The 25,689-nt window shown below is 39.4% G+C and overlaps 1 protein-coding gene across 1 annotated transcript in view; it reads left to right on the plus strand.

Moving 5' to 3' along the window:
- The window catches only part of cpped1 (calcineurin-like phosphoesterase domain containing 1), a 39,939-nt gene that overhangs the window by 6,513 nt on the left and 7,737 nt on the right, over positions 1 to 25,689 (plus strand). The window contains exon 3 of the mRNA XM_064322807.1: positions 16,105 to 16,527. Within this exon, the coding sequence (XP_064178877.1) occupies positions 16,105 to 16,527 (423 nt within the window). The remainder of the gene's footprint in view (positions 1 to 16,104; positions 16,528 to 25,689) is intronic.

Here is a 25,689-nt window from a genome sequence, read left to right on the forward strand (position 1 = left end):
GCCATTGCCGTGGTCACTAAAATTTACATTTTACATTGTACCCCAGGGAAGAAGGGTACAGCTGATCCAGAAAGGGTCAAAATGCAGTTGTTCCGACGCTTACAGTAATTGTAGTTGGCAGTTTAAGTGTTTGATTTTTTTTAGGAATGAGTAAATTATTTGGAAGTAATTATTCATTACATTAATATTTTGTTACCATCATTCTTCTATTTAGTATGTATAGTAATAGTGATATTGTTACTTTATTCAGTGTGTTCAGATATTTTCCACCAGTTTTTTTAATACCTTGTCATAAAAGAGATTGAAACATTGAAACACTCCATAACATGATTTTTTTTCTCTGGTCTTTTCATGTTCTGCCTGTACCACCACCTCAGAGCCAAAAATCTCACTAGAGTAGTCTGACTATTCTGCTCACACTCCACTCTCCAGTTCATTGCTCCTTTCTTAATCCCCTCCTGACTTCTGCCCATATCAGCACATATAAGCACATTCTGTAGCCTTGAGTGCTTGTAACTGTGAATTTGACCAGTCTTTTATCAAATATCACTTGAGTGTCAGAATAAAATGGTCTCTTATCAGATTATTTTCTCATGTATCAAAGAGTTAAAGAGTTTTGTTAAGCAAATAGGCAGTTAGATTTTCTAGAGTGTGAAGGCTTTAAACTGGATGAGTGCAGGAGAAATATCCAGAGTGATCTAACCCCCTGCACGCTGTGTAGTGCAGTAGGGAGAAACTTATTTATAACATTTGAGGTGAAAAATAGTAAATGTAGTTGCTGATTCTTGGTTCATATTTGATCTGCAACACCAGCTTGAATGTTTTATCTGAGATTTGTGAGCCTGACCCATCTATTTTGGACACCTTCATTTGCATAGAATACAGACGGAGTACGTTCTATGCAGATACAGGGCCAGTGATGGCACCACATCACTCCCCGTACCGCTATGATGCACCGCGCAGCCTGTCCATAGAAAATGAATAATGCGTGTCGAGTGCTGGATCTGGTGTGAACCCCCCTTTAAGAAAGTAGATGGGTAAAGTAATGAAAGTCTGTAGCCTCATGCATTTCCCTCCAGATGGACATGGGTACAGCATGATTGGAGGAGCAGCAGTCTCATGCCTGTCCAAAGACCCTGTCCAGGCACAAAATCTGGGTGCTCGTAATTACTAGTGGAGGGAAAAGAGCAGTTAGCTGCTGTCTGGTCTCCGTAGGCTTTTTAGTCCTTTATTCCAGTCACTTTTTAAAGAGCTGATTGTGGCATCGCAGTTTCACCTGTGTGATTCAATAATCCAGAGTGGAACACAGGCCTGCTTGTGATCAGTGTTTCCACTGACAGAAACTCAACTTGGCACCGTGAAAGGATGATGTTAGTTGTCCCTCCTGATATAACTGCAGCTATAATACACTCCTTGTGAAGACAAAGATGATGTGTATGATGTCATGTATAATGTCCTGCTTGATAATGCTGAGGAGTTCCTGGGTTTATTAAAATGTAAATTCATTAAAACCCTTTTTACAGAGGTCAGCAGATTCAAAGACATGCAGAATGCTTACTGTACACTAAAAGATATTTCCTGTGCTATTTTAGACAAATTTTCATTTGTCTAAAGAATTCATCACAGTTTAGGCTTGATCAGGATACATCTCATCACGGATGTTTGTATGGTTAATAAAACCAGGACACTAAAATCCCCAATTCTTAGTAGATCGTATAGTGTTAAGATATAGATATCTCTAAGATCATACCATATTCACGCAATGTTGTATTAAAAATCTTGAGTATAAAATAAGCAAACATGAAGCTGTGTTCTCGCCTTTCATTAGCGGTGAAAAAGCTGTCTGAAAAAAGTATAGCGAGATAATGAAATCAACTGATTAGGCCTGTAGTTGCCTGTAAGTGTCAACTGCTAGTCTGCAACTCTAATATAGTGCAGACTGTATCTAATATGGTGTACTTGTGCGGACAAGAAAGGCAGCCCAAGGAAATGGAAGTGCAGCCAGTTCATCAAAAAATTGAGTTTTTTTCACGAAAGTCCTGATAAGAAGTTTAAATGGAACAAAACATGTTACGAGTTTTATGCTAGCCTATTGATTGATGCAAATGCAAAATAAAATGCATTTCAGTACTTTAATGGCAAGACTGGGAAGGCCAGTCCCAGTTCTGTTAAATGATGTCTGCTTGTCAACTGATCCAAGGTCCCGACAGGTGCGTAGACTCCGGGGAGACTTCTTTAAAGTAGGGCTCGTGACGGGATTCCAGTCAAGATGACTTGAATGTGCATAGATCTCTACTTGGGCCCTTGCCGCAATGGCGATATTGGAAGAAAAGTCTGAAGATACTCGTCTCACAACAGCTGTGGAAGTAAAAAAAAAATGAGCCTGGTTCATTTTGCGGACGGTGGCAGGCCAACTCTGGTGATTAGACGAGAAGCTGGTTGGGATGCACAGCAAAGTCCGTCATGGTCCTTAAGGGGTGCATCTGATAGAGTTAGACAGTGTCTTTACCATCAGAGCCAAGTTGGCAAAGTTTGCTCAAAAAGTCACTGATGTGACAGAACCCCACGTGCGTTCCCTAGATCCAGATTGATAGATGGTTTTGGGCAGCCGAACATTTGATTGGCTCATTGTATTGAAGCCGTCAATCAAATGCTGATGGATAAATCGTTTATACCACTTTAATGTCTTATCAAAGGGGGTGTTCCTGCCCAAACTGGTGCATGATTGATCAAGCAGTGAGCTCATTGCAGGGTCATAAGAGGAATGGGACAGGCACTTCATTATGCCTTGGTTGACCAGAAAGGTTAATTGTGAATGTGACTCAATCCCATGGTCAGGAAGTCAGGAAGCCAGAGTCCACAGATATCCATATTTTGACTCTGTCTGAAACTGTGTGGGAAGCCTAACCCATGAGGCAGTGCAACTCATGTTATTACTCATGTCATTTTGCAGTGTTTCAGAACTGGTAATGCATTTAAACCAAACATTTCACTCCTTTGGAAATTAATTAATTAATGAACAAATAAATACTGGCAGTAAATACATCCTGAAAAAGCAGATGTATATGTTTGCTGATTTAATTAGGTGTTGTTTGGTGTCACATTGCAAATGTTTAGCAGTCGTTAAAATAAAAAAAATGCATGTACCTCTGTGCGAATGTCTTAATTTAGAGATGGACCTGAGCAAGTAATGATCCTACTTAGTCACTGTTTGACAAGTGAAAACTATTTTGAGTGTTTACCACCCACATGAAAAAAACACCCTTTCTTAACACATTTCAGGGAACTATGGGACAGAATAACAATGATAGTAAATTGCACTTGTTCCTCAGATCCCATTTCCAGTGTTGCTATTTGCTATTCTGCCTGGTATTTAACGAGCATTATGCAGTTTTTTAAAAATAGCACACAGAATGCATGCACCAAAATAATATAAATCAGAATAATGCAGATGGAAACATAAAGGCAGATCCTGGGTACCCAACAATGTCATCCCTCAGGTGAGACAGAAAAGGCTACAGTGTGGTGCTGTGTTGATGCACAGTTTTGATCATGTTGTGCTCATGAGTTCTTGTGCATGTTTTATTTTGGCCCGTTGTTGGTTATGGAAAGGCAGGTGTCTTATCTGTGTTCCTGTCCCTCTGTCTCTCAGCGCCGCCTGCAAAGGTAAAGAACAGAGGAACGCGTTTGCTTCGTATCAGGAACGACAGCACAAATGAGGGCGTATGTGCAAAAGGCATTGCAAATCTTTGCACAAATGCATAGTCATTGTCAGAGACATGCTCTAAGGGCTCGATATGTGTCATTTGTGTCAAATGCAATTCAAAGAATTGTAAAGCTTACATGTATAGCCTAGTTTGCAATTTTTTTTCTTTTATTGAAACATAAAACAGTTTAGCATGGCACCTGATAAATTCAGAGGCTTTTACCATTTTAAAGTGCCAAAATGTCATGTGGTGTAACTGTAGGTGAAAGACAAAAGTGTTATTAAAATTCTTTTTTTATGGTGAATACATGTGTAGAAAGGCTTGTAGAAAGGTTAGTAGGTCTCTCTAAATATTTGATGAATTTACATTTGTAAACCTAGTTTTGCTTAAGGAAAATGAAAATGTAGTAATATTTATTTATTTTATTTAGTGTAAATGCTTATTGTACACATTTGAGTTCAAGGTGTGTACGCAAGGAAACTCAATGCAATGTTATCAGAAATTTTAGTTGCACTGGGATGGGAGGTTACTTCGACTTTGATTGGAAACTCACCTTCCAAGTAAATTATTTATATGTGCTTCAGTTCTCCAAACCGTCATCTTGCTGTTTGCAGACCAGATCTCCACTATTGATTTTTAGGAGGTTCTGTAATTATAGCATTAATCATTGCCCAACTTCTCTGCAATATTCCATGTTTGCATAATAAGGGAACTTGGTAGAAACCAGAGTAGCTTGGCTTGAGACCAGTATGACACAGCCCTTTACAGCTGTCAGAGTGTTGTACATGGGAGAGCGTAAGGGGTATTATGGTCTTGAGGCAGGCACGATGTCACATGATTGTAATTTTGCCTTTCTCTGGTTATAGTGGTGTTTGCTTACCATGTGAAATGCACTGCTTTTGTCACATTACTTTAAGTCACTTTGGCTAAAAGTATCTCCCTTAGGAGTTTAATGGTGTCTGTTTTACGTGTATGTATCATTACAGGAAGTAAGATTCAAAATGCATCAGCTGTTGCCACATTTATAACTTTTGCTGTAGTGGGAACATTTTCAGTTAGAAAAACATTCTCAGAGCTTTTTGCATTGTAAGTCACTCTGGAAAAGATGTTCTATGTGCCAGTAAATAATGGCTGAAATCTTTTTCTTCTTCTTTCCATTACGGATAGTATAAACCATTGATATAAGGCTGTGATGAAGTGGCCATGCAGTACAGACCACATCAGCAAATCTTTTATCTGATTGCCAGTCCTAACCTGATTGCTTGGTAATGAAAAAAATTAAATTCAATGTGATTCCTTGTCTGCTTGAGTTGTCATGTTCACAAGCAGCAGCTTGTCTCAAACAGTTCTGGCTGATTAGAATTCTAGCTGAGGGGACCTGTCGCTGGAGTGAATACTCTTGCACCCTGACTGTCCTTAGGTTTTTTTCTTAATGTTATTAGACAGCCTACTGGTGGGTTTGTTATGCCCAATAAACATTAGCTAGCTAGTTGGCTGTCTAAACATTATAGTTAGCCAGTCAAACTAAATTCACCGTCAGAAGTCAGTCTTATTACATTACATTCTTATGCTGTCTTGTGCAACAGATCATTGATCAGAGACAAGAGACATGGTCATAAGCAGCATAGTAACAAAAAAAAAAGCTTGCTTATTTTGATTTGTCAAATAGCAGTACCATTATGCATGTATAAATGCAGGTAGGCAAGGCTGTCTACAACCTTTAGCCAGGCACAAATCATCTCAACCTTTGCTTTCAGTAGTCTAGCACAAGGAGACTGGCGGCCCAATGAAAACGTCTGAATTATCACACATTCAGATCAGAGACAAGTGCTGCCATCAGAGGTGGAGTGGCTATGTTTAGATTACTCATCATGCAAAAAATTATCTCATGATCACATACCCAGCACTTGCCTTTTACCACATGTCATTCAAAAAACTAGTGAAAAAATTTCAGATAAGAAAACCATTACAAAATGTTAGAGTTACAGCGTATCCTACTAATCAAACAGTGATGCGACTCAACAGATAATCATATTTGGGGCTGGATGTACGTACAGTGTTCCTTTGGGGGGGGGGGGGGGGGGGACATCTGATGATGTCAATCACAACAGACTATCCTTGTGGAATAAAATATAGAATATTTTTATCTCAGATTCGGTTTGATATCATTACATTTAAAGAGTGCTGGATCCCATGCAAAAGAAAGTAAAGCCAGGCATGTCTGTCTGTGATTTTTCCTGTTTTCTCTGTTTGATCCTCTCTTTTTCAATGCTGGTTTAAGAAAAAAGCAGCCATTTTTTCTACCTTTTTGTAATAGTACCGTTAGGAGTGGGGTGTCATTGAGAGAAAACGTCTCCTTGCTGTGTCGTGCATTATTCTCCTTCAGTTTATCCATTGTACAGACAAGCATTTGGACAAAGACATTGATCAAGAGAAGTGCTGTCCCTGCTGTCCCATATTTAAAAATACTTTAAATATGGTGTCTGGAGCTTACTACCGTTTTTATTGGCAACCTTTTTTTCTTTAGTGTTGGGAACCTGCTCGGTCTTATCGACACAGCTTCAATTCAAAGACAATCTAATTGATGTTGTATCTGCATATAATCTAATTAACAATATTTGGGTGGTTGATAAGCCAACCTGAAGTTTTAGTTCTTTCCTGTGCTTGAGTTAAACTGGTCCCCATGTTTGCACCACCACCAGGCTTAAAGGGCCATGCACTGCTGGCAGCCTCTGAACTATACATGTTAGTCATTTATTTCATTGTCAGCAATGGAGACAAACCAAGAGGTGAGATCAAATCGATTACAAGGTATTCAACTCCATCAACCCTGGCATCAGAATGTTGGTCTAATGTGTAATTTCTGCAAGGAGTGTAAAATGGGGACGTGTTGATGTACATGTTCCAGAATGGACACGGGGTCAGAGCAATGAATTAGTTGCACTGTCTTATCGGCACTGGCAGCCAGTGGTAGCTTGATGCATGGGTGACAGTTTAGGCACATCCAGCAACCCTAATCTGATCTCTGGATTTCCGGACTCTGCACCTCTCTACACTCTGCGGAGACCCTGTAAATGAAACTACTTTTATATGATTGGGTCAAGTGAGGACCCCGCGTATCTTGGGGTACTGGTACACCAGCAGGAAGAAGAATGACAAGTCAAGATAGCAAAATTATATGTTTGTTGAGGTGAGAAAAGATTTTTAAAAAGTGATATGAAAATGAAAGAATTTAGTTAAAGGGAACCTTCAAGGTCAACTCATCCACCTGGTAGAAGCACACAAGCAGAGACTCCATATTTAAGTCCCATGCAGGTAGATTCCTTTTGATTTAATTCAGTGTTATTTTTATATATCTCTTTACCGATAGTGTCACATTGACACTTTGTGGAACAAGAAATTGAAAAACTGGGCAAATCCAAGATTGAACTGTCAACTACCAATGAATGAGGCAAAGAAGGCTCTCCGTGTCAAGATGTTTGATACTTCTGAGAAATGAAAGCTACTATATAAGGGATGAATTTATGAATTTGGTGACGAGGAGCCAATAATAGCCTAAATGGCAGCACTGCAAAATGTAAGATTTTACTCTAAAAAGCAAATATAGAACCTTCCTTTTGCCTTTGTGCACCAGGAAATTAAAGTAAATGTACAACCACGGCCTACGATTGCTGACAGGATGTGAGATGCTGAAAACATCTTGGATAGCAGTGTTCTGTTGCATCCCAGGGAAACTTTTTGTGGTGAAAACTTGGCGAAATTCATTCTAGGCATTCAGGTGAAAACCCTGCTACATTTGGTTTAAAATTGAAAGTTTGGACATACCGAGGCTGTATCCTGGTAAAACCTGATCTGTATTGGGGTTAACTTAGCCTGTTCATGTCAAAACATCTCTCAGCATAGATTTCCACCCCTGTAGACATCTAGATCCCGGCTCTTGCTCACTGGGTTGTGTAAACTGCTGCGGCTCAGAATTGAATAGAAGGCTGCTGTCCTTTTAAAGGGCCATGAAATATGTGCAGTAAAGCCTACTTGTCAGTTCTGAGCAGCCTAGAGTTATTACCTTTTTGGCTGGAGAGTAGCTTTTTGTTCACGTCTGAAGGGGGTTAACCCTAAGCCCGCACGTGGTGTTTGTGTGTGTGGGGTGGGGCTGGGGGGGGGAGGGGGGGGGGCGGCGGGCTGTGTTGGGCTGGGCTGGCACTGTGTTGGAGACCACCTAGAGAATAGCAGTCCATGCAGAAAATGCTTAATTGCTACATTTTAGATTCTCAATTAAAATGTCAGTGTACTAAACCATAAAATCAACTTGGTTTTATTTGTTTATTGATGTATTTATTCTTAAACCTTTGCACCCTACCATCACAGTTCACACTCCTGTAGTTTACCTCTTTGTCTTAAATGGATGATGGATATGCTCATTGTCTGAAGATTTTGGTTTGAAATATCTAAGAAGGGCATCCATTTTTTAATCATTGGTATGAAAATTGGCTTCCTTCTGCAAAGAAGATTTACATTTTAGATCGAGTAACCTTGGGTGTTTTTATGTCTTTATGTGTAGTTTTTTATGCTCTTGTTGTGTAGTTTTCATGCTCTTGTTGTGTTGTATTGTCACAGATTGCCAGTAAATACATAGTGGTACCCCCTGAGGAGTTGCAGGCCGACCTGCAGACCTTGACTTCCCTTTCTCCAGTCTGCAGTCCAAGACCTGGGAGTATTTGAGAATAGTAACCTGTCTTAGACATTCAGCCATTTTATACTGTCAGGGGAGAATAAGTGGGATGGATAGTGAGAAGTGATCACAGAATTCCAGGGCCCCCTGTTGACCTAAGTCATTTCCACTCAACAAGCACTAACAGTCTCAGCTTGCCAGTAACATCCCCTTATTTGTTCTCATGGTCAGCTACCTGTCACTCAGAAGAGCTTGTAGGACTTGTAGGCTATTTTACCTTGAAGAATAGGCGTGCTTTGTAGATGCAATGGCCCAAGAGTCTTATCTGAACAAGCAAGTGTTTTTTAAGTAGAAACCATGCTTTCTGTCAGTATCTGTTATCAGTCTTTGTAGATGTGCTGTATGCCTGTGGGCACGTGTGCGTGCGTGCGCATTTGCGAATGCAGGGGCAGGCGGTATATATGCATACTGGTAGAAATATGTGCCATGTTATAAATTTTGTCTATACCGGTAGAGACTGGATTTTGATGTATACATTAGAGGGTCAGAGCAAAAGATTTTGGTCAGAAAATAGGCCTCAACAATAAGGAGTGCAGTTGATTGATGTGTCACTTGCCCAGTCAGGTCAGTACCCCGAGTAAGTCTTATCTAGGCCGATGAGAAATTGATGCTTGCTTATCAACAATGAATGACATCTAGATTATCAATATTTGCACACCATTGTTTTCTTATAAATAACTGACATCGCTAGTGGTTATATTAATGCAGGATTTTGCTTTTACACAGAAAACAGCTAAAACACAGGGGAAAAATACACTGGTCTGTAAACATTGAAATTCTGAGGCCTTTTTTTAGACATTGAGCCCTGGAAAATATATTGTGCACACCTGTTACTTCAGGCAACATCACTTATAGATCGGCCAATAAAAATATGTGAGTGTATGCTTCCCTTTTACATTAAAACAAAAATGGTTAATTACTAATAACCTTATAGTTATATCCAGTGGACAGGTACCAGCCCTAAGTCTTGTGTTCTTATTAAAGCATGTTCTGTAGAAATTAGGAGAAAACCCTTTGTACAGTCCAAAATTCAAAATATATCATGATATATATTTTAGGCCATATTGTGCATCTGGACAGCCACAGTGTCATTGGCCCTTTTCTTTGGCTTTCTCATCTAATTATATCAGTACAAACAGCTGAACAGAGGGTAGACAGCACAGCTTCACAGAAATAGCATACTTATCTTGGATCGGTTGAACAGACTTCTGTTTGTTTCTAATATCTTTTCCCCCACCAGTGAATGAAATTTCTGTAGGTAGGTTTGCCAAGATTCAATTTTATTTATTTATTTAGTTTCACAGATAAAATCTGTGTGCTTCTATTTTTGATTTTAATCAACAACTTTTTTTTCATGTCACAGTACAGTGTCTTGCCAAATATCAATCATTTGAAAATGGGCAACAGCAATGAAAATCATACTCTTGTTGTGATGAAGCTGATGTATTAAAAGACTAGCTAATAAGCATGTCCACAAGTATTGTTGTAATCACCCTATCCATGTAATGTTCCTGTTGACAGCAGTAGATTTGACCAACAGCACATGGAAATATAAAGAAAAGATAATGCCCATTAGAGAGTCAAGTTGTACAAGTGTATGTTTTTTTATTTCATTTTGATAATCTATATTGATCTGAAGTGTTGGCATGCTCCAGGGTTTGTCAGTTGAATTGGCTTTGTTTGCACACCAATGATCTGTGCTCCGTTAGTAGGGCTTTAGCACAAAAGAGCAAACAGAAAGGTCCATCTAGTTCAGGAGAGGACAATGAGGGCCGGTCCATTTCAAGATTTTGTGCCAGCTTCTTATTTAATTTGCTCAGTCCTTTTTTGATCGGCCATTTAAAAAATAATCGGCCACAGCTGTCAACTGCATCTGTATCCTTTGGTGATAATGTAATCCAATACAGGATAGAACCAGCATTGGCGTTTACTACTGTTCAGAATATTGGTTGAAATGAAAATCAGCATAAACACTGGCCCTCCAGTTGTAGACTGCTGGTTTAGATGCACATTATAGATAATAAGGGTGTAGTAATAGGGAGGAATAGACATTGCTTTGAGGTTGAGAATGATCTTGTCCAGTAATAGTCTTTTTATGTTTATATGGAGGTATTATTAATGCAGACAAGTTTGGCACATGGGATTTTTGTGTTTAATTAGGCTACCTTTTGTTAGCTAGCTTAAGTCTGATTCACTTTAGCTTTGTTGTTTTACACTGTATTTGCATCATTCTAGTCAGATTTGACCTTTTTTTAAAGTTTATGAGTATGGTTCTTTTTGAATTTTGTTTTCAACTTAAACGGAAACAGTTTTAATTAAAAATGAAATTGAATGTGTTATGTTCAAAAACTAATTACATAGGAGCCATTCAGTCTTTTTCATCGCGGGGCAATTTCACATTATTACATTACAATTTTAAATGTGTATAATCACGCTCTACTTATTACTATGAAGCCTGTAGTAATGTCCTTTTCATGCACAAAACAATGATGTGTGTGCAATGCTACGAAGAGCATAACAAGCGGTTATATTTTATAGTAACTTTTTCTTGTAAGATATGCCTCCAATCAGTATTTCTGACAATGAAAACTTGAATGCGGGTTTCGCACTGAAATTTTCCTGCCTGGACTTTCTTTTTCAACTTATTGTTTTACCGTGTGTCTGGACTGGAAGTGTCATACACTTGTGACTCCTGAAAGCCCTTCAATGTTCTGTCCATAGTCTTACAAATTTACCATTACCAATTCAGTCAGACATATGAATAGGACCGTCTCATTGTTTGACTTTGACGATGTAAAGGATTTGCAGCTTGACCGGTGAACCAGTATTGTTTACAGGAATGAAAAGCCAATCACTTTCCATCACATTTAAGATGTGATGGTCTCAAAGTGACTAGTTTATTACTTGTCTTTGGATGTATTTCTCTAAGCCTTTCTATTTGTTTAAACATAATAATACAACATCCCTGATTCTGATCTGCTTACAGGACTACTAATGTAACAGGATTAATTATTTCTTACGGTACTTATAATGAACTCCTGGACCTGAATAGGGTGCCAGTTTCTCATATGTGATGGTTTGATCTACATTGTTATGAGCTGACATCTGTCCCTGAGGCTACTGAGGCACTGACATCCTCCTTAATGTGTCTTTCCTCAGTGCTGTGACCTTCTCTTAAGCTGGAAGATGAAAGAGTGATGTGAGCCTGAGTAGACAAGCTGTGGATGATGTAAAGGTCCCAAGAATAATATTCATGCTTTTATAGTTGATTGTTCCATGCCTTAATCCTGTCTCTGAACATGGCTGACTGGCTGGCTCTGTTAACTGCTTTTAGAAGCGTAATCATAAAACAGTGTAACAGAAGGAATGATATTATGACCGTTTTTGTTTCATATAAACATTGCTTCGTTTCAAAATTGTCTGTCTTCTGTTACACCTTATCAGGTCAGAAAGTTGAAAGAATTCTGTTATAGTTAATCCTTCCGTATTATTATCCCAAAAGTCCAGGGAAGATAGCACAGGTGTTTAAAGCAGATTTAAAGGTCTCTTATTCCTTGCAATTTTATGCAGGACAGCATCCTGTAATTTATTGTAATCTACTTAATTTCTGTTTAAGCTGAGATAAACAACCTTTAAATGCTTTGCGAAAATGTTCTGGGAACACCTGGGACCTTTAAATGGTCCAGTGTCAGCATGCATTACTGTCAGTCTCTGAACAGGTTGTGTGTGCCAGACACATTATCCGGTACGTCCGTTACAGTATACCCTCTCCTCCATTCTCTAGGGCAGGGCTGCCCAACATTGTTCCTGGAGATCTATCTAGGTTTTCACTGTAACCATAACAAAGCACACCTCATTCAACAGCTAGAGACCTCCTGGAGCTTCTAATTGGTAGAATCAGGTGTGCCAAATTACAGTTGAAATGAAAACCTACAGGACTGTAGATCTCCCAGAACAGGTTTGGGCAGCCCTGCTCTTGGGTATATTGTCCAGTTCCACTTTTTCTATGAAATGTTTTGTAAACCTCTTGTTTAACGAGAGTTTTGTCAGGGTCTAATGTAGAAGAAGCATTCCTGTTTGGTCTGGGTTGTATAAGCAAGGTTATTCATCTGTGCCCTCATGAGCCAATGCTCCTCACATGTGCATCGTGACTCAGGTACTTTGTGTTCACTCTCATGATAAGAAGCTGCCCTCTGCTTCATTCTAATTTATCTTTCACTGTAATATATGTTAATTAGCTATTAGTGATGGGGCCTGACCATCCCTGATATAAATTACTTTCGATGGTGGAGGTGAACTTGAGAAGAGAGGATTTGAAGGACAGTAGGCGAGGTTTGATCAACCTTTTCAGTCACCATCGCCTTCATTAAACACGCCCAGGCTGGCCACACTGAGGATCAGTGCAAACCAAATCTGATTAAATTTCAAAACACCCTGCTCTCATAAGTCTTTCCTTGTAATGATTGTCTCGCAGAACGTGTAAGATGAGTCCTGTTAAGTGAGTAATTGATGGCTTGTTCCACCTTTCCAATGCAAGTCCTTGAGTTTTCAATCTCCGGGGCCATCTCTCTTTAGCTCAAAACAAAGTGTGGTAACAGATGATTAGATTAAGCATCATGCTAGAGTTTAACCTTAATGAGCATGCCTGTGGGATTATGTTGGAAGCTGGCAAGGTTTGAGGAGGGGGGGTGGATATGAAAAGGTGAAGCGGAGGTCATTTCATTTTCATCCAGTCTGTAGCCCCAAGAACGTGAGCCTTGTAATTGCTGTTGACAGTTGATAAAGTAAGGGTCTCTGTGGAATTCTACCACTTCAGTGGAAATGACTTGTGGGAAATCAGTTAGCAGAGGCTCACTCTGTGCGTTTTGCTGATAGGAATCTGTCTGGTTTTACTTTTAATGGGTTTCTTTGGGGTTTGGAACAGCAAAAAGCAAAAGCGGGGTCTGCCCGAGCAGTCTCAGGACTCTTTTGTACTGTGGTCGTGCAGAGAATCCTTCATCCTACCATTACCCAACAGCAAGACCAGTCAGCCTTGTACACTGCTTTGAAAAATATGCACCTTTATATTTTTTATTCATTACAGAGACTACAGTGCAGGGATTAGCCTATGTTGCAGTATTAACATTAGCCTACACTAGAATTCAAATGTAAATGAAAAGTAATGAGATTTTATTTTTGGATAACTAGAGGAAGTAGGCCTAAGTATATTCAGAAGAACCTGTAATCTTTTAAAATGGAACAGAATAAATATGCTGTTTGTGTTGAACTTGATTAGCACAGCAGGCGAGTACTGTCAACAGTAGCCCAGCATCCATATGCCATAAATCTTCATTGGATATCACTGATTCACATTAACGTGCCATTTTTAGCTACAGGTTAGGCTGATGTCTAGCTGTTGGTTTATCATTGAAGGCCCATGTGCCTGTATTTGTACTTTTATGTGTTGTCCCTTTGTTTCACAGCTCATCAGGTTGAAACCAACACATTCTCAGTCCTGGCACATTAAAAGTCAACAAAGACTGTCCGCTCAGTGATTCACAATTGCACTGCCATTTAGGTGTCGGCTGAGAACATTCTTAACCGTTTTAGAATAAATCCTCTTTACTATTTTTTATGTTCATGACTTTTTGTGTAATTTATATTGTCTGCTTTGTGGGAAGAAATTTTCATCCCTCAATGATTGCTTTTCTTTTGAAAAACTGAAATAATACAGCAGAATGTATTTTATGATTGTAGATGGGGACAACAGTTAAGTCAGTCTCTCATGAACCAGGTGAATTGTGATTCTCAGGAGCAAAAGGTGAGCTAGCACCTGAACTAAACATAGCAGGGCACGCCTTAATTTTCTGCAGCAGCAAAATTAGAATGTGAAATGGCAAAATAAATATGTTCTCCTGGAGTCTTTTCCTCCTCCTCTCACTCATTATCGACATCGTTGGCCCAAATGAAGCCTGTGTGATACGGTCATTTTTCAAGGCAGAAATAAAAGCTTTCGCTTGCAGGCTCAAGTCTGTTGTTTTTCCTGCTGGGGTTCAGAAGTGTGAACAGATCTGTTTGTAAAAAAATAATGGCTGACGCTTATTTAATTCCCGAGTCCCTCAGATCTGCCCCTGGCTACACCAACCGCTGGATATTTGATTGTTATCATATTTCATTTTATTTTCTTTCTCGCTGGAATTGGTTCTCTGATGGTGGTTTGATTTTACCCTGGTGGGCCAGGTGTTGTATTGGCAAAGATTTCCCTCCCTCTCTCCCCCCAAAAATCATTAAAGGTACATACCATGTCCTTAGCGGCACAGGCACAGATGGTGCCCCTGCCGTGATCTGCCATTGTTAATAAAAATTCACTACGGTATGAACTACTCTAATTCCTTTGTCGTTGCAGATGCTAAAATGTTGCAAAAAAATAATGCTGCAAAAACTGCAGCAGCTTCACCCAACACCAGGAGCTGTCACCCTCATGATTTGTGGTCTTTGTTTAACCTTGTAACGTTTGTGTCACATTATCACAGGATCATCAGAGCAGAACAAGTCAACTCATGTCTGTGTGTCTCCTTTATTGAAAACCTCTGTTGAAGGAGCCCTTTCAAATTTTAAAATAATATTGAGTGTGTCATATAATATGCATCAAATATTTACACCCATGATTGACATCCGGCTCCACAGCTCCACATATGCCCCTTCCCAGTGTGCCTTTGAGTCACCTGGAGTGTCTGCCTTATCAAATTATGCTGTGTTTACATGGTAAAAAATTCATGAGCCTGGCAGTTTCTGTAGAAAAAGCATGTTCCTGTGCATGGACATGCTTGAGATTTGTATCTACTTCAGCGGTATGTCTGAAAGTAATAATGGATAATTAGGAGTGTTCATATGATCATGAATACTGTTATAGAAATGAAAAAATAACAGTATGAAAGCAAAGTGCGTATAATAAATTCAATATTGCAATCACAAATATAAGATTTGGTTTAGTAGCCTGGGCAAAAAACTGGATTACACCAATATGAAGTCTTTTACTTGGGTGTTAATTTTGCCCATATGTCCTGTGGCATAGAATCTACTAGTGTCTAATATTCTGCAGGACGATCCCACTTTTCCGTAGGAAAGATAATAAACTCACACTTGGTTGAAAGAAGTGAAAAATGCTCTCGGGTAGCATTCCAGAATATCCTGTAAATGCTCTTTTGTGTTCAGATCCGGTGATGGGGAGCCTATGACACGGACAACATCAGTGTCACGCTAATTAAGGCACAGGCAGATTACGTGTGCTCTGTGGATGGGGGCCAGCATGAAAGACCTCTGCAGGAAGTAAATGCTGTAACGTGCGGTGTAGATTGTCACTCGGTACCATTAAGCAATGATTCCTGTCAGCCTTGCTTTCTAAGAGTGTGAGTGCACCCAAACCATGGCAGAAAAAGGCACTCGCACAATTACAGAACCATCAGAGCCATTCACTGTTGGAACTGGTGTTCCCTTTTTTCTGTTCCATACCTGTATGTAACAGCACTTCAGAATGCTGTTGATTGTGTGCAGAGTCGATGTTATGTGGAGTGTATGAGGGCAAGCTAATGTTGCACCCTTAATGGGGCAGCTCCACTAGAGCTCATCCGGTCCTCAGTGAGGTGTGTGCAGATGGAGCTATCCCAACCTTCGCTTGTTTTATCACAGGCAAGCCTTACAGGGAGGAGCAGGAGAGGGACCTGAAGGAGGCCCTGAAGGACATGGACCCCGCCGTCCCGCTGGTGTTCGTCAGCGGGAACCACGACGTGGGGAACACGCCCACGCCCGGCACGGTGGAGCTGTACCGGCGCGGCTGGGGCGACGACTACTTCAGCTTCTGGGTGGGCGGGGTGCTGTGCCTGGTGCTGAACTCGCAGCTGTTCTTCGACGGCTCGGCCTGTCCCGAGCTGCGGGACGCCCAGGAGGCGTGGCTGGAGGAGCAGCTACAGAGGGCGGCGCGGAGCCGCTGCCGCCACGCCCTGGTCTTTCAGCACATTCCACTCTACGTGCGCACTCCGGACGAAGAGGACGACTACTTCAGCCTGCAGCGAGGCGTCAGGGAGAGTCTTATCAAGCGATTTCTGCAGGCAGGTATGAGTCTTCCCCACCCCGTCCCTTTAAGATCACTGCCCCCACAGCCTTCAGATGATGAAATGTGTTTGACTGGCAAAAGCGACAGACCCCATCACCAGAGGAGCTACTGTTTACATTATGTGACTTCAGTCTGCATTTTTTTTTTTTAAGTTGTAATGATATTAATTTATTCTTGTAAGTGATCTTTAAGATTACATTATTCATAAGCTTAAAAAGACACCAAATGTAGAACTTTCTCTCTTCTACTTATGTCATAATGAATGAATGAATGACTGATTTCCTAGTGTCAATTATGCATCCAGCTTACATGGAAACGTTGTAGCATTTTAAATAGAGCTCACAGGCTTGCATGGGTGCTTAACCGGTTTGATTCAGAGTGGGTGCCATTTTATTTAACATCAGCCTGGACCAGCATGAACATTCTTCCTTATGTTTAATCTCTCACGCGGTTTAAGTGAATATTTTTTATTTCCAATATTTGTGTAATATGTTATTTTCGCTCCCTGATTAGATTTCAGAAATGACAAAATGTTTTGCATCTCATCTTTACGATCTTCGGTAGTTGGTGTCACATTGCTTTAGCGTACACGTGGTGCTGAACACTGACCTGTAATACTACACCATGCTTCACAATAGTGGGGCCTTTGAGGTGTCAGTAGCTACAGTAGACATTAAATGCATCCTGAGCATTTGGCAACCAGAATGGGCATAATCTGACCAGGAGAACTGCTGCCCTGCTGCTTTTTTCAGTTCGACTGTCCCAATTTTACCTTCCCAGTGATATGACTGTACCCCTGATTTCCACGCTCTGTTGTGAAAAACATACAGTGAAATTTGGGAGCAAATAAAAATAGTTTTGTCTAATGAAAAAGCGGTCCAGCTCGAGGAGCGGGTATGGCGGCTCATTAGGATAGGCCTCTGGGCTCTGAAAGGAGAGCGGGTGACAGCTCTATGAAGCGGTGCCCTTTTCTTGGCCCGTGGTCTGGTCTGGTGTCACATCTGTGTCAGATCATTTGTCTCCCATGTGTACAGGTAGGGACAGATGGCAGAACCCTGCGCCGTAGTCTAAATTGGAGTCGTTTCAATCTTGTGAGGTCATCTGAAAGCTGAGGAACTGATTGCATGCACCTATCAAATATGAAGGATAGTCATCCTGAATTGGGGTTAAACTTGTATTTGGCAATGAGAGTTATGTCCAGCTTTTTCCCCCGACATCAAAACTTGATGAAGCAGTCAAGGATTTGTGGTCCAGGTCCTCAGACTTCTCTTTTGTTTTGCTTGACCCTTGGTGTCATTATGAAATGATGTTTGTTTAAGAAAAATTATAAGATGAATGGGTTCATTGTTCACTGTCAAAACTGTAAATCACTCCTGTCCGATCAGGAGTCTCTGACTTTACAGCCTGTGCATTTGAAAACAGAAATATTGGAAAACGCTTGGATTTCAGGTTAAATATGAGAAACAAAATCACATTTACCATTTGTATGGTCCGAGCAGCAGTTTGGTTTGAGTCCAAGTGAAATTTCTTGAAGCAGAGCCAAGCAAATTTAGTCAGCCTCTGCCCATTCCAAGTCTCTGCTTTATCAGCTGGGGCGATGCACCAGGTGTCAGATTTTAAAAGACTTTAGTGCTAATCCTGCCTCTCATCAGGGACTCTGTTAACTAAGTGCATTGCATCTCAGCATTGACAGTCATGTCAATGAAGAATTTGGCCTGTCTTTTTTTCCCCCTCTTCATCTTTTCTTCTCTGCTCTGAATTGCTTACACTGTTTGTCACAGTTCCATGGCCGCATTTCATGTCTCCCTCTCTTCCTGGTCACGCTGGTGATGTGCCTGTCACCTGAAGGGAGAAGTGTATATGCACGACAGTCTTCCCTGTATCCGTCCCGACACCTGCCAGTGCTTTGCTATTTGACATGCAGAGAATTATTTGCCTTTTTCTCTTGATGAGAATTAATCTCCCCTTTTGTTACGCTTCTCCACTCCATTGTGTTCCCTTCCTGTCGATTGCATTAGCTAACCTTTCAGGACTGTCAATGCTGAGACTTGGCACTTGGTTAACATTGTCCCTGGCTACGACAGTGAAGTTGCCTTCACTGAGCATGCCCAGTCATCTGAGAGATTCAAATTTCTGCTGAATATGTCCTATGCAGTTCTGTTTGAAACCTCTGAACCCGTGGTAGTCTGTTTGCTTTGTGAAAGTGTTTATGCTGGAAAACACTGATGGAATTGCACTCCTTTGAAGAATAGAACTGGCCTTTTCAAAGGCCTGTCAAGCTCAGATAGCCAAAAAAATGCATTTATAGAATAACATCTACCCATCTGTGGCATTATTTTTTCCTATATTACTGTTTGGAATGATATTGAAACAGCAAACGCAGTCTTGTAACACTGGAGTCCTCACAAACTCATTTCCCAATTCTTATTGGAACCTTCAGATCTAATATAACAAAGCAATTCCGTTCGTATGAATTCAGAAATATTTTATACAAGTTGGCTTGGTTGTGGGAAGCTCATTCAAAGATATTTGCCCCAAGGCTTGTGTTGCTGATCACTCTGTGTTATCAGAGGGATTGCTGGAATTGCTTCCATTTATAATCATCAACCTCGTGCTCTATTTCTGATTTCTTGCTTTGTTTATATAACTTCCATTCTTCACCTCATGTTCTCCATCCTGACAGGGCTTTGGAGGATTTTCTGTTTTTAGACTCTTTTCTGTTTTTCCACATCTAGTTCCTCTTCTCTTACAGCTACAGTAAGATTGTAATGCACACATTCTTGGCTTTAAGAATATTTAAGGATATGTGCAGTACATTCTTTATGAAAAAGAGGCCTTGCATCCTCATTTGAAAGCATGCTTGAATTTTTAAGCACCAAAAAAAAGACAACCTCCCTTCCCCAATTTTATTTACTTTTTTTAGGAGTCCAAACAGCACAGGTGTTGGAACCCTATTGTTTTTTATTTCTTATTCTTTATAACTCAAATAGTGACGGACTTCTGTGTTTAATGGGCAATATTCTTTGAATAGTGTTCCCCCCTAGTTTTGCTGATGCTCATAGCAAAGTGCCACTGGACAGAGGAGAGAAAGATGTTTGGGCTTGAAATCTTGGCTCCAAACTTAAAGGGGTATTTAAGTGGCTAATAAAAAAGTATATACTTAATTAGCTTAATTTCAATTTTATGAATATTGTGAAGTGATTATTATTAATTATTTATTTGCTCAGACACTTTTATTGTGGTTCTTAACCTTTTGTTTTTATTACAGCTTTCTGTATTGACAACAGAGAAAGCACACTCCTTCGCTTTGACCCTTGGGGCAGGGTGTCTTTGTGAGGGACACAGCTATTTGAAATTGTGATTTAATGGGGAAAAAAACATGAGAAGTAACAGTATCCCCAGTTTTGTGTGCCAGTTTATATGAATGAATAATTCCAGGTTGTTTTCATAGCTTGCAAATAAACTTTAATAAGAGTGAATCCGTTTAACTCCCACGCTGAAAATGGTTTGGTATCAGATTTTACAACATATAATATCCCCATAATCACATCATAATAAATCAGTGTACAGTATATATATATATATAAAAGTAGAAACCAATTAAAACAAATAGACCATGCAATAAGGGCATTTAATTTTTCCAATTTATATATTTTATGAATTAAAAAATTTGCAGTTTGATCAGATTGCTGCAATGTCTTATTAAATAGTTGTCTCTTTATTGCCTCATTTTGTTTGCCCTGTGCTAACATGCAAAAATATCAGTCAGACCCCAGTGGGGGTTTCCAGCAACATATTTAGCCTGTCAGAATCATTCCAATTAATTATACAGCAAGTAAATAAAACAACTCACTGTATAGTATATCTCACATAATTAATTTAAAATCACACTGGAGTGTCAAAACCATGGTGGCAGCTGTAGTTTGTTTGTTCTAAAAAATTTTTTCCAAATGCGAATATATGTTACCTAAAGATAAGCATTTTAGCAGTCTATAAGCCTTAGTGCAGAACATTATGGTTCCCTGCAATGGAGGGGGGGCTCATTTGCACCTGTCCTGCATCTGTTCCAGCCCACATTTCCATCCAGTCAAAATGAGCATTGAGTGATTGTCACTGCGGTTGCACCATTCCAAAATACTGATGTTTTGGAAACCAACAACACCATTTTTACCTTTCAAAATAGGCCATTCTTAATTACCCTTCCCTTGGAGTGCTTATGATATGTACAAAGCTGAAGAGATCAGTTCAGTTCAGATTCAGTGATTATTTTAACGTGCTTTCTAACAGTTTAACAGGTTAACAGGAAGTACTGCATGGGACTTTGGGGAGAGCTGGTCATAGAGAGGACTGAGCCCGATATCAAACCCGTGCTGCATTGTTCTTATGTTGCTTTTTATTCATCTCTTTATCTTTGTAGCAGCATGCATTGCCAGGCTAGCCTGTTGGTCCAGCACTCCACCGATGAATAAAGGCCTCAGTGAAGATACAGTATAGAAATTTTAATTGCAGTTCTCTAACAAAATATAAGTTGGTGTTAATTACTTTCAATTTTATAAATAAATTTAAATATAACTCAGTTTAATTGTCATGGCTGTGGAAAAGAGCGTTTTTTTGTTTTTTTTTGATGCAATGAAATATTTCCACAATGGCAAAAATAAGGGAGTTATCAAGGTGAAGCAGCTTCACAGATGGGAGGTGACACCAATTATTCTTCCTCCTGGAATGCTGGCCCCGAATTATCAAGAATAGCTCCTAGTTTCCCAGCTGAAAGGCTTCCCCCAGCTTGGGTAAGTACGGAGAGCAGAAGAGCGCTTGCCAGATAATTACCCTGGGAGCGTTTTCAGCACAAATCTGTTTGTAGCCAAGCTACCGCACGTTTTTCTGGCAGGTTTTACGCCCTTTAATCTGTTTATATCACATTTGTGGTAGTTCCTCTTAAATATATGTAAACAACTGGATTATGAAATTCATTTAATTAGACAGGATTTGCCTTCTCTGCACATTTTGCTGAAATTCAAACTGTGTAGAAACTTTTTCCGCCTGAATGTTGAAATTTAGTATGTAGCACTTAATTGACAGTGCAGTGTGGCGTTCTGCAGTGCATTGGCCCAAGCAGAACGGAGAAATGGCCTTATAAAACAAGTTTATAAGAGACATGAGATTATATCTAATTATGTTTGGAAGCAATTTTAACCACAGCGTTTTATGTGGTAATAATTTTTTTTTCATCTGTCAGCTTTGCTTTTGGTGCCTTTGCTAATTTGTGTTCATTACTGTGTCCTTTCTGTGGCAAATAATAAAATATGTAGTTACGGTATTCATTTTTTTTATGGATTTAGCCCATTTAATTCATATCGTACTGTAACTTCTGTGGTAAGGGTTATTTCATTTTTTAAATTTAATTGCATTCTCAACTTACATAGTAAAGATAGCCGTTTTTTTATTACGGTCACATTTTTGCCTTTTGTAATATTGGAGTATATCCACACTGAAGTGATAAGAGAATATATCCTTCATTAGGGAAAACATGTTGTAGAGGTTTGCCTTATGCATACTAGATGCACAGCAAGTAAAATGAATCACTTAAAAGGGCAAACAATTACCATTTATGGCATTGGAGAAATTTATACTCTGCAGTTTTAACTTAATCTTAAATTTCTTGTAAATGCACTGAAGCAATCTCAGATATAGTGAAAATGAATGGGATATCTCGTGATATCTGTTCATTTCCCTTAACGTGTCTGCAATGAAAATAGAGTGTTTCGTGCCATGTATTCACACCTATTTCAATAGAGCTTTGTCTTCTCTGCCTTCAAGGTGTGTTTCCTGATTTGAATCATTTGAAGTGTCATATGTGCAGTGTAGGTGCAACATTGTAGTTTTTAGAAAGCACCAGGTGTTATTTTTATATGAAATTTAAGCATCTTGAAGTTCTCTTAGGAAGCTTGCATACCGTTTGTGTATTTTTATGGAAACTTTTGCGTTGGTAGTCTCCTGTACTCTTAACATTTTGCATAGATGTTGCTTTTTTATTTTTCTAAAAAGTAACTAGAAGGTTCTATCATGGCTATGCATTTACATTGTGGTGGTCCTTAGCACAAATCGCACAACACAGTTTTGTAACCAGAGAACTCAGATTTCTTCCATTTATCATTTATAGATTTTTGAATGGGATTTTTAATTTGGAAATGTGCTTCTTATGGAAATATTTATTTGCAATTTGTCATATCTGTGTGTGATTAAGGAAACCAGGAGGCATTTTGGCATGTCTTTTGAAAATATGTTCTATGCTCCAGTCAATGGGTGTTTGTTGGTTGGTTGAGGTGATAGAATGAAAATTGATTTGCATGCTGTAAACATCTTTTTCTGGCTTTTTCTAATCTATTCTGTTCCTGCTGATGTTCATCCTACTTGGAGACAGTATAACAGTAATGAGCTCAAGGGGGAATTAAAATGATTTTACACTCAGTTTGGATATTCACTCTTGCACTTTTGAGAGATTAATGAAAGTCAAGAGCCTTACTTGGTCATTCTGTTTGAAATCAATCACCATTTGACCTCTCTGCTTTTGATTTTAATGGATTATTTCCACACAATGAAAGCCCCATGGGCTGAGAGTGTCACAAATGAGGTATAAATGATCTGTGCTTTTATTGATTTCCTTTGGGAATGACCATATTTGGACAACATTCTTCCATTCTTTCCAATGTCCCCATTAAATTGTCAACCATTGTATTTTGATTGAAAAATGATCTATGACAAAACAAGTGAACGCTGCCTTGTGGTTGGAGAATCAAGTTTCTGTTGGCTTTCAGGTGCTATTAGGGTTATTAAAGAAACAAAAACAGTGAATATGCAAATACATAAATATTTTAACCATTTACACATTTCAATTCTAACAATTATAAATTCAGCCAGGCATATTTTTATGTAATTAAAGATTTCATTGAGTTGGCACAAAGAGAACAGATTATGTGGAACAAGTTTGGGGGCAACCCCGTCTTCAGGGAGCTCAGGAAGTATGGATTCACAGAAGGGACTGACGGCATGTACAGTATGTCTGAAGAGACTGCGTTTGCGCTGCAGTCAGCACTTTCATGGCCAGGATCAGTTCTGAACTGTTGGGCACATCATTGCATTGAGAAATTGCGCTTTATATTGGTGTGCCACTGCCAGCAAGTATTCATTTTACTGTGAGTCACAAGAGTTAAGCTTCAAAAGGCTGTTAAACATTTTCATCGTGAATTATTTGAACGTCACTGTAGAGAAAGTAAAAGTGGCAGAGATAAATTAAAAGTGACAGATTTTGACTTTCCCATTTCCGATTTACTTGTGTGAATCAAATTGTAACTGTGGAAATATTGAACCTGAAATACCACCTGGGCTCAGGAAACAGAGATGGCCAAAGTTTACCCGTTTGTGAACTTAAAATTACATTCAGTTTATTTTTGCATTATGAACTTTACCATTGATGGAAATAGAATAATTACAGCGGCATTGTTCTAAAGCAAATATGCATGTTCCCTGATAAAGGATTGTTATTTATTTTTGCAAAGATGGAGGCAATGCATATGAAGGCAGTATTTCATGTGTGTGTGTGTGTGTGTGGTCATAAATATCTTACTATGAATGTCAGACACCCAAGGATATATCATCATAGATATCCTTTTTATATTGCTTGCAAAATCAGTAAACAAGCCAACAGGTTGCTGAGTACTTGTCAAAAATGAACATCCATTATGAATATGGCAGCTATATATATAGCTTGGCTGTCAAGTGAAAAACTGTATTTTAAAAGTTTGCTTTGAAAGAGCATGCGTGTTAACATTGAAGTAATGGCTAAATTCCCAATGTGGCTTTCTCTATCTGGTCACCCTGTACACTTAACTGGCTACGCAATCCCATGTGGTCCTTTTCATGGTGATTGTCTAGTCTCCCTGATCACACCCATAATGAAAGAAAATCCACTGCCCCTGCTCATGATGAACTAACTCGCCAAAAGGTGTAAAGATCAAGGGGTAACTAATAGTGCTACACACTACTACGTGAAGGCCTATAGTTTTTAGTAGCACAAGAAATAGTCTTGAATCTGCCATACACTCTGACTGTCTTGATCAGTGTGTGTCATGGGCTAACTTGAAGCTACTTCCATTTATTCTCTGAACTGTTCAGTGACAAACTGGTTTTTACAAGTATTCTGATTTTTATAGGTTCAAACTACCTGTTTTGCATTAATTATTAAACACATATTGATTTCATAGTATACCCGTAGGCTTTACTTTCCTTACCAGCACTGAAGACTTTCAAATTGCCTCCCCTATTGCAAAATATGCAAAAATGAAGTCGGGAAATAGGTTTTCGAGATTTTGTGGTAATTGAAAAGAAGATACTGCTTTTAAATTCATGAAATCTTACAAATGTAATTACAGGATTACGCCACAGGCCCCAGCCTTTAAGCACATGGCAAAATAAAGCCTCTCTGTGCAATACCAAGATAAACTTTCTTTTTCAAACAGGGACAAATCATAAATGTGGTGGAGAATTCCAGGTCGATCAGCGATGACCAGCTGCATCTGCTGATCAGGACAATACAGGTTCAGCTTTCTCATTGTAACCTTATCTCCCATAGGAGAGTTCCATTAGTGGAAACCATCGCAGTAATCAAAAGGGGTGAGGTCAATTGGCAATTGATTTCACATGGATTTGCCCTTGAGTCATCTGAGATCAGATTAATCTGGACTCGAGGGCCTTAAAATGAGGTTTCCTCTTGGGCACTTCTGCAGTTTCTGTCTATATAAGAGAACAGTCTGACATTTAGTATAATTTGTCTCTGCCTCAAACAGAGGAAACCAGAGCAGTTGGGCAATGACAAAGCAATGAGGTGAAGAGGTTGTGAGAGAAAGCTACTGTTATGAGTGCCCTCTTACAGCTGTCTGTAGTGCAGTCCCTAAGTATTTGGACAGTGGCACACTTTTTGTTGTTTTGGCTCAGTACTCGAGTATATTGGATTTGAAATGAAACAATAAACTTGAGTTTAAAGAGAAGACTGTCCGTTTAATTTGAGAGCTTTTGCATCCATATCAGGTGATACATGTAGGAATCGCCTCTTAAATTGGCAGCCATGCGTACCCTAGCCATAACGCTACCTACACCGTGTTTCA

Source organism: Anguilla rostrata, chromosome 2 (genome assembly GCF_018555375.3).
Source record: "Anguilla rostrata isolate EN2019 chromosome 2, ASM1855537v3, whole genome shotgun sequence".
Classification (NCBI taxonomy): domain Eukaryota; kingdom Metazoa; phylum Chordata; class Actinopteri; order Anguilliformes; family Anguillidae; genus Anguilla; species Anguilla rostrata.